The sequence below is a fragment of the Equus asinus genome, chromosome 5 (genome assembly GCF_041296235.1).
Source record: "Equus asinus isolate D_3611 breed Donkey chromosome 5, EquAss-T2T_v2, whole genome shotgun sequence".
NCBI classification, from domain to species: Eukaryota; Metazoa; Chordata; class Mammalia; order Perissodactyla; family Equidae; genus Equus; species Equus asinus.
Window position 1 is genome coordinate 5870336 of NC_091794.1, and position 12993 is coordinate 5883328.

A 12993-nucleotide genomic window follows, 5' to 3' on the forward strand; every position below is an offset into this window, starting at 1 on the left:
AATTTCCTAACAACCTCACTTTGCCTGTTGCACACCTTAATCCTCATGCTACCACGACCCTGACCTTGGCATTTGCACCTTCTGCTCAAGTTAGGTTCCCATCTCCCTCAGGTCATGACCTCCTAGCTCTACTTTTGCTCTCTTTGATCCCAATATCCAGATTCCTGGAACCTTCTGCCTACATGCTGTCCCCATAGACAGCTCCCAGCTAGTCTGTATTAGCCTTGCCAAAAGGACTTCAGCAATTTCAGATTATAACAAGCCTCTCTCTTTTCACTATTTCATCTGGCTCCGGTATTCCAACAAGATTCAACAATGGAAAAGGAGCATATGAGGAAGTGAGCCCAGGGTACCTGCACTGCTCCAAACACAAAGGCTCCCTAGTGTTTTAGAGCTGACGGCTTAATATTGACTCTATCATCCAGTGAAGAGAGAGTTTCTCCACTTTAATGTCCTACGTAACCCGTACGAAGTCTAGGCCACTCTGTGGCCCTGTCTCTGCAGAGCGTCACACTAAAGAAACATCAGTCCAGCAGCCAAAATAATCGAAAACCAATTTAAAGTTTTAGTCCAGCCTTTCAAAAGATATCTTATTTAAGAAGGAATTATACATAATAAAATTGTATTAAAATTTTTTTCTCCGTTGTGTCTATTTTGTTTATTTAGACACTACACACTCATGTGCCCAGAGGCAGTGGTAGCTGCCTGAAAAGATACAGGCTCTGTTCTCTTAAAAACATGTGGGAGTTGGAGAGGCTGTAAACATGCATCACTGTTACTTAGTATTGCTTCTCACTTGTGGATTTTCCTCTTTGGCAGCCAGTACTTTTCTCATGAAGTCACTTCAGTAAAATATACTCTGCTGGACATTTTGAAAGCTAAACTACCAACAAGCGAAGGAATCATGCAGAAACAAACACAAAGTAGCAAGTAAGTCAACAGGATACCAAGTCCCTAATGAGTTAAGCTGTTGCACACTAGTAACCAGACTCTCAACAAGCTTTAGTCCCAGGTTGACTAGGCCACTCTTTAGCCTCTAAATCCAGAGTGGTAAACCTCTCTTTGATGATCCCAGATCCACCTGTTGATTTTGGATCATAACTGGATCTCTACAGCTGCCTGAATTCAAACAGTTCTGGATTCTCTGGGATTCCGTCCAGCATCCATGATCAGTTTTTCTTTGACCAAGATCTTCCCTCAACCTTCCTGAGCTGCTCTCTCTCTCCTGCTCTCAAGTAAGCTTTTACCAGCTGACCTTGCTCTGCAAAGGTAATGTCTTGGTTATCTGGGCAGCACTATAACCTGTTTGAAGTCATATTTCCAGGTACTACTTTCCTTTTTTTAATAATTTGCTTCCATTTCTCTAAACTATTTCTAAATATCATGCCGTGCTCCACTTTCCCCACTCTTTGTGACCTTCTGTCTACAAATATTCCAGGAAGCTCCTGATTGATCTACCCAAAATAGCTGCCTGACTAAAGCTCCACTCATATCAGGATGGCTTCTGTCTCATGCAGTCTAGAGAATGCTCAGAACCACATATATTTAGGGAAATAAGTTTTCACCAGAGTATACTGGAAAACAAGCTAAAACTATACAAGGACTTCATGATGGATATCAAACTCACCATTGATAAGCTGAAGGGAGTCAGGATCTGGATTCAAAGAGGAGTTCCCCAGCAAGAAATTCTGGTGCAGTGTCTCAGCAATATAATCTCTGAAGTTACTAATTGTATAAACAGCAGTGGGCTTATCGTCCAATTCTACAAGACCATGGTTTTCCACCTTGTTGGAGTGAAGGCTAATTAGGTCCCAGGTGGTATTGCTAATGGCCTCACCATTGAAGGTAACTGCATAGTGAACATCTATGCCGCTATGGATGAAAAGAGAGAAGAGATTAGGCCCCGCTAAAGAAACACAAAGAAAGGAGCTTTGAGCCCATGGAGAACAAGCATTAGACCTAGAGGGAGAGTCTCAAAAAGCATGGATTGCATCACCCTTCTCTGCAGACTCTGGGCAACCAATAGCCATCCCTTCCTCCTTCCCAAAGAACAGAGGGTCATAGCTCTAAGAACATGGAAAGAGTTCTAAGGAGACCGCAGAGTTAACCCTGCAGGATACCCGAGCGTCTTCTTCCCCACATTCTCACCCTGCAGAGCCAACTGCTCCTCTCTACTATGAGCCTACTCCCCCCCTTCCCTGTTAGCATTTCACCTCCCTGATTTAAAAACAAAACAAACAAAACCTTCTAACTCCACCCAACAATTGGTAATCCTTTCATATCTTTTTATTATTGTTGTTGATGAATTCTATACAACAGAGGGTGAGGCAATGAAGAAGCTTAATTACTATGAACTAAAACATAGTTATTTATTGTGAAAGGAAAATATGAAATACTTGGAAATAAAGCAAATTGATGATTTGTGATTTCTTTTCAAATATCATGCTAGAATATTTTCTAATATGACAGTTATCTAAGTCTCTCAGGAGACATACTTTTGTTTGATAGCCCAGAAAATTTACAGCTCTATAAAGTTGAATACTAAATTGTAAAAAACTACTACCATGTGATTGGTTTTTTGGCTTGGTATAAATGATAACTCCAAAGTTTACAAAATACAAACTAATTTTGTAACTGAGTAATCCTTTCCCAGTTTACTATATAAATTTCTGTTTTTCAAATGCTCTAAAAACCAGCTTTTATTTTTCTGCTGGCTCCTTCATTAATGAGTTGAAGAAAGCCTTGACAGGAGCTAACAAATAACTTTGTGAATTGGGCTTTCTTCACTATCTACCTTTTCATGAGCAAACAAAGAGAAGATTCCTCAAAAGATAGAGAGAAAATAGTTAAGTAAGAGTTGATGTGTCATTTGATATTTTCTTAAATAGTCATTTTGGGGGAATAACATCAGAATATAAAATTTTTAAGCCAATAGGAATACTCCGTCTAGACTCTAACTCAGATTTCTCTAACAACTAAAAGCTAACATTTGGGGGCTGGCCCAGTGGCACAGCAGTTAAGTTTGCACGCTCTGCTTCAGTGGCCGGGGAGGTTCACGGGTTCAGATCCCAGGTGTGGTCCTACGCACCGCTTATCAAGCTATGCTGTGGCAGGCGTTCTACATATAAAGTAGAGGAAGATGGGCACAGATGTTAGCTCAGGGCCAATCTTCCTCAGCAAAAAGAGAAGGATTGGCAGTGGATGTTAGCTCAGGGCCAACCTTCCTCAAAAAATAATAAATAAATAAATAAAATCTAACATTTTGTAAGTATATTGTGACAGGTATTTCACATCTTTTATCTCACTTAATTTTCATAATAACTGTATGAAGCTTTTATTATCTTCAGATTACTGTTGAAGAAACTGAACTTTAACAAAGTTAAAAGACTTGCCTAAAATTTCCCAACATATAAGTGGTAGAGTCAAGATCCAAACACAGATAGGCGTGACTCCAGCACCTGCCTTCTGAACTACTCTGCTGTGCTCTTAGTAGCTTTAATTAAACTATTGTCAGAAACAAGTCATTCTGAGGAAAGCTTTGCTTTAGTCATCGCCCTGGCTTCCAGCGAGTCCATAAGACACAGCCCTCAGAGGCAGTGCCCAGCAAGCCACACCAAGACTCCTCCTGAGGATAGAGAACACCGCCTTCCCAAAGGTAAACCAGTCAAGACAGACATGTGAGGGAAACAATTTGCCCCTTCAGACATTCTGTAGGAGTAAAATGACTCCCAAATCAAAGCTTACAAATAAACTAAGCACTCCCTCCTCTGAACTTACTTACATATTCCTTGATTTTACCCTTTACTGTTTTGTAAAAAGATTTCATTTATAGTGACTGCCTTTCAGTCTCTCCTTGAGTTTCTATCTCCAATGTTGAGCTTGGTACCTCGCACTGAGGGGTACTCAGTGCCTCCTAAATGAAGAGAAATCTATACTTGCCTGAACATAAAAAGAAAACTGCAGTCTAACCAAGGTATTCACATACACAAAGAAAAAGTATCAACATAAGGAAAATGGCCTCAGGGAATCTAAAAAAAATTAGTCAACTAATTTATGTTACTATTTAGTAGAAACCTTCTGACCAGTGCATTGAGGCTTCTTGTAAGACAGATCCCTAGATTGGAGATGCCTACAAAAGGCTAGCATGGCTTGATGACACTGGCCATTAAGATCACTCAACTTCCTTTCTCTGATTTCAAGCTTGCAAAGGGAACTTTTGATTTTAACTCCCTACAGATTTTCCAATGAGGAAAGAATGCATGAGCCAGCCAATGCAATAATTGGTCGGTTGACAGATATATTTCTTGCTTTAAATAGATCAATTGGCATCCCAGAGAATGCATTGTATTTTGTGGTTTGGCAAGCATGCATCAGTCTTAAGAGATCTCTTCCTCCTGGGAGCACTGGCAGTTCTGGACCTGTCCTGAGCCTGCTTGCTGCAGGTCACACACTGGACTATAGGAGACGCCATGACGGTGACATCCCTCACTTGCTGTACAAACAGCCAGGCCTCTTTGATGATCCTGGCTCCTCTGAGTGACTTCAACAAGGTTTCTCTCCCAGCCCTGATTAGCTGTTGCTTGCAATGGAGTGGTTTGGGGCGCTTTAAAGTGGTAATTGAGCATTTTGATACCCTGATGCTCTACTAAGTGCTAAGACATCTGCCTGTCATCTAGAATTCCCCTCAATCCATTAATATCTCATGTCAAAATATGTTGATTCATGGGTAATTCCTGATCTTCTTTTGTAAAGAAGATAAATTCAGTAAAATATGCTAAAATAATCAAATGATAGCTCCAAAATAGAATAAAACAGTAAGAGGGACACCTACTGGTCAGAACTGATCACACCATATGTGCTCCAAGCATCGAGCACAATCCCTGGCTCCTAGGAGTTCAATAAATACTTTTGAAAATAATGAAGAAACAATGATCAACTTTATTTACTAATGCAGGCAGAAAAGACAATTGAATTTGTGCCGCTTAAATGGCAATATGGGATACTCCTGCCTTAATCTGAAAGATTTTTAGTCTCTAAATATGAAAGAGTAATTTTTCACCCTAAAGAGGTCTGTGGGATGGACCATGGCTGTATCTCCAGAAAGCTTCTCCTTGGGGTCTCTGCACAACCTATTAACATGTTAACATGGCTCTAAGACACTAAGCAGTGATAAGGAAAAAAATGGAGAAGAAAAGGCTGTGTCTGTCAGCACTTGAGTTGGTTCCTGGGCTCTGCAGAAAATCAGACAAGGAGAGTCAAGTCTTTCCTGGGAATCTACCATGTGCCTTGCATGACTTTTAAATATCACAGGGAGAAGAGCAAGAGAAATGTTCCTGAATCAAGAAATCTGTGCAAATCAGGCAATCTGGATTGGATTACTGCCCTTACTCTTTATGAGCAAAATGTAATTTGTCTCCCAGTGTATCCCTTGGACATCTAAAAATAACACTACTATTATAATCTACCTTGTCTAGTGAGGATAAATTCATTAAAGAAGATAAAATACCTCAGAGAGATATTGCAATTTATTACCATGTTTTTGTCCTGGAAAGAGAACTCAAAGATATGCTTGAGGCGTCAGGAAATCATCTATTCTCAGAGCTGAGAACTTCACTATGACCCAGAACAGACCGAGTTCTGGCATGGTAAATGGAGTAGAGACGTCTCAGGATGAGTGACAGAGTAAAAGAAAGCCCAGAGGCCAAGGGAGTACATAGGAAGCAGAAGGCACACTGGTAGACCAAACATGCTCTGATTGAAGAAAGCTGTGCTGGCTCTCCACACTCAGCAACTCCAAGCTAACCAACCACCACTGTATGTATCATCAGCTTTCATCCTCTCCACTAGACTGAAACAGCTGCTACCGAGAGGAAACTTCCTCTGTCTGACAGCTACTTCCAGAGAATCAATCATGGGAAGGTGAAATTTACCCTTTCTTATTCTCGCAGCTCAAACACCTTGATCAGCCATTTGACATGATTTTAAATAGGAAAAATAATGGTATCATATCTCATTAAGATCAATCAAAGTAAAGATAATGCAGAGAAACTCAGACATCCCTTCTTCGATAACACTTCTTCTGTGAGGAAGAAGGCACACACTTACAAAACCTGAGCTGAATTTTTTTAAGCGTATATACCAGGTAGACATATTGTTGATTCACTTCCAATGGTTCAAACCAACTAACTTAAAATGACGTGTGCATCCTGAAAGAGGTATAAAGCAAACAGAAAATCTCATGTGCATATAAATGCTTACAGAGAATGACAGACAGAAGTTATATGTTATATATACAGACTATTTCTGAGCCACACATGTATTCATACGCAGCTCAAAATAAAAATATACCAAAAAGTTATGAATAAATTGCATCAACTGGCTAATATGTGACAATACTGAACAACTGTGGAAACTGTACCTATAATAACAATTCCATCATAAAATCTAATGCCGGGGCTGGCCCTGTGGCCAAGTGGTTAAGTTCCTGTGCTCCACTGCAGGCGGCCCAGTGTTTCATTGGTTCGAATCCTGGGCACAGACATGGCACTGCTCATCAAACCACGCTGAGGCAGCGTCCCACGTGCCACAACTAGAAGGAACCACAATGAAGAATATACAACTATGTACCGGGGGGCTTTGGGGAGAAAAAGGAAAAAATAAAATCTTAAAAAAAAATAAATAAAATCTAATGCCTTCGTATTGAATTGTTGTCTGTGACTCAGCACTCAGCAACCGGATATCATTCTTTTGATCAAAAGGTTAACATCAGTGTTTGGGTTGTTTTAACACTGTAATCACCCAAGAGGGCAGCAATTAAACAATTAGGACTTCTGACTGAGTACTGACCATCGACACATATGCCTATGATGCATACACACAGAGCAGTTTACATATACTAGGAGCACAGGAACCCAAATTCCTATTACCTTGGTCAAAATGTCTGATACCACCTACTCACAGAATTTATGGCAAATCAGTTTCTCTCTCTGAGGCAAAATTTCCTCACTCCAAAAGGAGAATGAATATTAATTCTTATTTTCACTACCTCACAGGGATATAAGAAAAGAAAATGAAAAAAGAAAAGAACCAGTCCTTTGACATATCTTTGAAAGCACTTTTCATTAGACTGTGTGATCCCGGAGGATGGAGACCAAGAGTTATTCATTTTGTAGGCATAGAGTTTGCTCAGTTACTAGGCACTTAGTAAATACTTGCTAAAATAATATAAATGAAAATGAGGAAGTCAGGAAGCCCTACTCAAAAGTAAGATATTACAATGAAGGAATATTACTGGATCTCTAAACATGTCCCTATTTAGCCTATGAATTTGCTTCATAAATTCTATGGGACACTTAGTGATCTTCCAAGAGAAAGTGAACTTTAAATAAACTTAAATCAAAAGGCAAGAAGTGACAAGCAGCCTTCACAAGGGGTACTGACTATGCTTCTATATTATACTTCTAAGAAATTCCAGACAGCAGATGCTCTTGCAAATGAACTTATTATAGAGATCAGCTTTCTCCCCTTCATTCACCACTTAAAGTGACACTTGATAATGTCATTGAATGACATAGGATACTTGAAAGTGTTTACATTAATGCCAGTTTTTATTCCTATTTTAAATTAAGTGTAACTCAATATTTAAAAGTACTTGCCAGTCAGCAGTCTGTGATAGGGGTCTGTAAGTTATAGCCTGTGAGCCAAATCAAGCCCACTGCCCATGAGTTTATGGATTTCATATTTTTAAATGGTTAAAAAACATCAAAAGAAGGACAATATTTTGTAACATGTGAAAATCATATGAAATTCAGATTGCAGGGTCCATAAATTAAATTTTATTGAAACACAGCCACACTCATTCATTTTCAAGGTATTGCCTACATCTACTTTCATCTGATTTCACCTGGCAGAGTTGAGTTGCTGCCACAGAGACCATCTGCCCTGAAAAGTCTGAAATATTTACTACCTGACTCTTAACAGAAAGTCTGCCACTCCCTGATCTGCAAGGAGATGGACAGTGATACTGAAAGTCATAAAAGAATTGAGCCATGATCCCTTGGACTGCATTTTCTAAACTATTTCCTCATTCAGTGGACAGTATAGAAATGTTAAAAAGTACTCTACCTGCCATTATCCTTGGGGGACCTGAAAATAAAAATTGAAAGTGTTAAGCAGAGTTTAACACAGTTATAATTGTGACATCACTGATTTAAGCACAAGTTCTTAATGTATTTCCTCTGAAATGTTTCCTTAAATGAAAATGCTTGCATAGTATCAGATGCTGACAAATTCCTGTAGATTGAAGGAAGTGAGCAAAGGTGGAGAAAGTATTCTATTTTAAAATCAATAGTCCTTGACATCTTTAAACTTTGTTAAAAATAAACAATTCACGTAAAGTTCTCTCTTTATGAATAAACTTTTTTCAATAAATCAGCAGAGTATGCCAGTTGTTGGCATTAACAAAATTAGGGACCGTTTTTTGGGGATACATTGTGTTATGCAGAATTAAATGAAAAGAAAATCAGATGGTATACAGTAGGGTGCTAAGGGGTTGGCAAAAGGTTAGGGCTGACTAACCTATAGGATATTGCATAGCCCTTAATAGTTATTTATTTTATGCAACAGACACTTAACAGAACTTCCCATGGGCCAAGAACAGAGCTAAGCATTTTACAAAAATTAATTCACTTAATCCTCATTGAGATTAGTAGGGACTATTAGTATCCCCATATTACAGGTAAAGAAACTGAGGAACAAAGGAACTTAAATAATTTACCTAAAGTATTTCAAAAGTATTCTTTAATGAAGCAGAATTAATTGGTAAGTTGTCTTTTTTATACAACTAAGAAGTTAAGACTTGGTAATTTACCTAAAACCAGTCAGCCAGAAGTGCCAAAGGCAGGATTTGAACCAAGGCAGTTGGCTCCAAAGGCCATGTTGCCTCTCCTGTGCTGCCAAATGAGAGGGGTCTTCAAAGGCCTCACATTCTCAGGGTCTCCTACGACTTTTGATCATAGCTAGAGACGGTATTCCGTGAAAAGTGCTAAGGGGGAACTGGGCCCCTGGTCATGGCGCCAGAGTAGGTGGAGGGTCAGAGTTTACTATGCCTTTCTCTCCCCTGCACCAATAACCAGGTGAGCGTCCTGAGGTAAATTATTTAAATTCTCTGTGCTCTGGTTCCCTTATCAGAAAAAATGAGGATAACAACTATCTCACAATATGGCTGCTGGTATTAAGTTATAGATATAAAGCTTGCCACACTGTAAATGCTATGTCAGTGCTTGCTGTTATTTCTGGTAAACCCAGAAGTCGTGACCAGAATATACCAAAGTTAACATGTTGACACTGTTAATTATGCTGTGAGGTTGCACATGTCCCTGATCCAGTCTCTGGCCCACAGCTGTCACCCAGTGCTCTAAACCATCAGAGCACTGAATCTACCATGGAAGCTCAGAGCAAAAGCTATAAACTTGGCTATCAGCCACTTCATTTCAAACTCCCTCCTCTGCTGCTAATTTACAAGCTCTCTGACTCTGGGCTAACACTTCATCCTTTTAACCCTGTTTGCTTGTCCAAGAGGGTTGCAGATTAAGTGAGCTGAGGAATGCGAGGTGCCCAGTACAAAGTATTCACTCAATAAATGTTCACAAGTACTATGCCGCAGGTCTTAACCAGGGAAGAAATGTCTTAAAAGCGGTCTCTGATGTACTCAGAACTGTTATGTTTGGAATGAAGCTGAATGCATCCTCTCCAGAGTGGCCTCACACCAAGATGTCAAAGTCACCTCCATAGAAGATTGAGAAGCTTTGGTAGGATGCGGAGGGCACATCTAATCTGACTTCAAGCTCCCCTCAGTGCCCAAAAGAAAGCAGTGTTACTGGTCAGCAGCCAGCTGGGGACATGAATTCCTAAGTTCTCACCCTTTGCCCAGCTCCAGATCTAGTATGTATCCTTGAATGCATTATATTTTGCCTTTTTCTAACTCAGTTTCCTCAAGCGACTGAAAAATGAGCATTAGGAACATGAATTTACCAGCAACAACACTGAATTACAGCATTCAAATCATTTTGAATTGTTGTTAGAGTATATATAATAAATACAAAAGAATATTCAATTTGAAATAAAGAGTGCTACTGAACGTGTGCATTTTTAGAGGAAATCTATTTACCTGAAGTCAAGTACACGAATGCCCTTGTAGCCTGGTAACCCAGAAAATGCATTTTCAACCTGTTAAAAATAAAAATAAAATTTATAACTATGTAGAAATGTGAAAAAGTACACAGCAAATAACACTTACATGAGTAGAATATAAAATGCACTGTTACAACTATTAGAAGCGTCTACACATACACAGACACACATGGGTCAGAAAGTTATTAAGAAAACTATAATAGTTACAATGTTAGAAAACAGATTTTACAACAACATTGCCACATTTTTCTTTTTCATTTTGTCTTTTAAGGTTTTAATGTGCTTTAATATTAATTTTTTTCCAAGTTATCAAAAGCATACTTCTTATTGGCAAAGGCACTGTTTTTTGCCTTACATGATGAAATGTGAAAAAGAGCACTAGTTACAAAAGAAGCTCTAATAGCACTTTTAAATGTAACTGTTTGGGTTAGACATCTGGCTGCAGCACACACACTGACAGTCAGGTGTTCATTTCCTGTAAGCGTCAAGTGTGGTGGCACCTGTTTCCTGTTCCTACAACACAAGCAAACTGTCCACACAGTCACCACTAGGAAGAAATCTGCAGGCCTGGGCCTAGCCCCCCGGAGAGAGGCCTTGTTGACTGGCTGTCAGGAAGGAGGTTATGAAGGAATGACCAGGTAACTTAACTGGTAAAAAGATCAATTTACGAGCCTCACATCTGCAGGAACCAGTGTTATTACTGAGTCTTTAAAATCCAGTCACATAACTCAATATGAGCTTAGTGACTGGAGGGAGGAAAAAGAATGCTAGGCTGGACTAAAGATCTAAAAAGTAATCAGGTGATGCACTAATACATATTTTAACAAAATTGGACACTTAGACATTTCAGAAGGTGACAATATCGCCAGATAAGTCACTGTGGGGCCAACACCAGAACAAGGGAAGTAAATGCCACTGGGTTTTGGGGACATCTCTGGGCATCTGCTTTTAAAACCAAGTCTGTACATAATCAGGAGAGTGGGATTTTTTTTTTAAATCTTGCTTTACTGAAGATCTTCACACTTTAAGGACAAAGAATCCAAACCCATGAAACTTTTTGGCTATAATAATACGCCTTGTTTTCTTCTCTGAAAGAGAGAAGTACCACAATTCTTGGAGGATGGGGTGGGATGGAATCTGCAGGACTAGGAATCTAAAGACTGAGGGTTAGTCCCAGCTGTTTTTTCTGGCAGAATGGCCACAAACAAATCTTCTTTTATAGAACTAATACCCACCAACCACATCCGTTTTTGTCAGATTAAAATGAACGGAGAGGAAAGTACTCCGTTAACTGCAAAGTGCCGCATGCCTACATGTTATTATTATCACTAAACTCATCTCATTTTGGGTTCTGCCAGCTCTTGAGTCCCAACACATACAGGTATTCCATCTCAACACATCCTGTTAGCCCCTGCACAGGCGTCCAGCTGTATTTCATTAACATCAAGAGTAACAATAGGTACAATTTGTTGAAGGACCGCTATGTGCTCGGTACCTGGCAATATTACTTTTAATCCTTGCAACAATCCCAAGATACACATATTTTCCCAATTTTATAGATGAGAAAACTAAGACACTGAGATGTCAACTAACTTGCCCAGGATCACACATTTGGTGAGTGAATTAATCAGAATTTATTCAATCCCAAATCTCTCTAACACCGAAGCCCATATTCTTCCCACTGAATTACATGCCTCTTCCTCTCTGCCCCGACTCACGATAAACATGATTTAGAGTTGGGACGAAGACTGGGAAAACTGTGAAGCTCATCAGAACTTCTCACCTGAATTAAAATGAAGGGGACTCTATATGATACAAAGGAAAGAACACTTTGAAAGGAAGGAGGAAGCCTGATCTTCCCTTCTCCTCCTAGAGGCCGAAATGACCACGAACAAGTTTCTTGCCCTCCTGGGCCTCATCAGTGAAATGGAGACACTTACCCACATGGCTGCTATTAGCATACAGACATCCGTAGCCTGCAGAACATAAAGTGCTATGCAAGGCGACTGTGTCGATACCGTGGCTGTCCTCAGGTACCTTCACCCCCAAGCCTACTACACTGACCTTTCCCTCTTTGATGTCATACTTGGTGTTGTCCCAAGGTCATTTTACTCTTCTCATAAAATAAAGAGTAATAGCTCCTGAACCTCAATCCTCTCCAAGCAGGCTTTCTTTTGCCCTGTGTCTTCCAATATTACCTAAGAAATAATATTGAAAGAACAATCCGTCTGACTGTGCCCAGAAAGGTGACAGCTGGAGAGCCCTCTCAGTGTGCAGCAAACATGGTGACAGGACTCTCAAAGACACAACCTCTGACTCTGCTGCTCCACACAAAGTGGCTATTAGTAGACATTTTACTTCAGGCAAAGGGACAGGGATGCAGAGATAGGCCAGAGAAGGAACTTTCATGGGAGGCCCAGACTCTTCATCACTTTCAAATCACCTCAAGCCAATGGCTACTCACCTCATAAAGTCCCTACTGGAGATGTTTTTCAGAGTGTTTATTAGACTTTCTCTAAATATGCAGTCTTTCAGTGCAATTGTTTACCCAAACACTGAGGTCTATTAAAGGTGCTTAATCCAAGAGCAGAGAGAAGCAGACAGCTGATCCAAGACACTATCTGATGCCAGATGGCCATGGGCCTGGCTGACATTTCTTCCACATACCACACAGCCTCACGACTTGGCCACACAACTAGGAAAATTGGTCATCTGACCTACACTGCCCACGTCTGAGGGCTGCAATGATGCTGTTTGGCTGAGAGATGCACATTTTTATTTCTCACCTAGACACAGTGTCTA

The 12993-nt window shown here is 40.0% G+C and overlaps 1 protein-coding gene across 7 annotated transcripts in view; it reads right to left on the bottom strand.

The window, feature by feature from the left end:
• IMPG2 (interphotoreceptor matrix proteoglycan 2) overlaps positions 1–12993 on the bottom strand; it is a 69252-nt gene that overhangs the window by 26663 nt on the left and 29596 nt on the right. For all 7 annotated transcript variants that reach the window (XM_070508673.1, XM_070508672.1, XM_070508671.1 and 4 more), the window contains 3 exons: positions 10169–10227; positions 8125–8145; positions 1628–1872 (listed from right to left, as the gene is read on the bottom strand). In XM_070508673.1, the coding sequence (XP_070364774.1) occupies positions 1628–1872; positions 8125–8145; positions 10169–10227 (325 nt within the window). The remainder of the gene's footprint in view (positions 1–1627; positions 1873–8124; positions 8146–10168; positions 10228–12993) is intronic.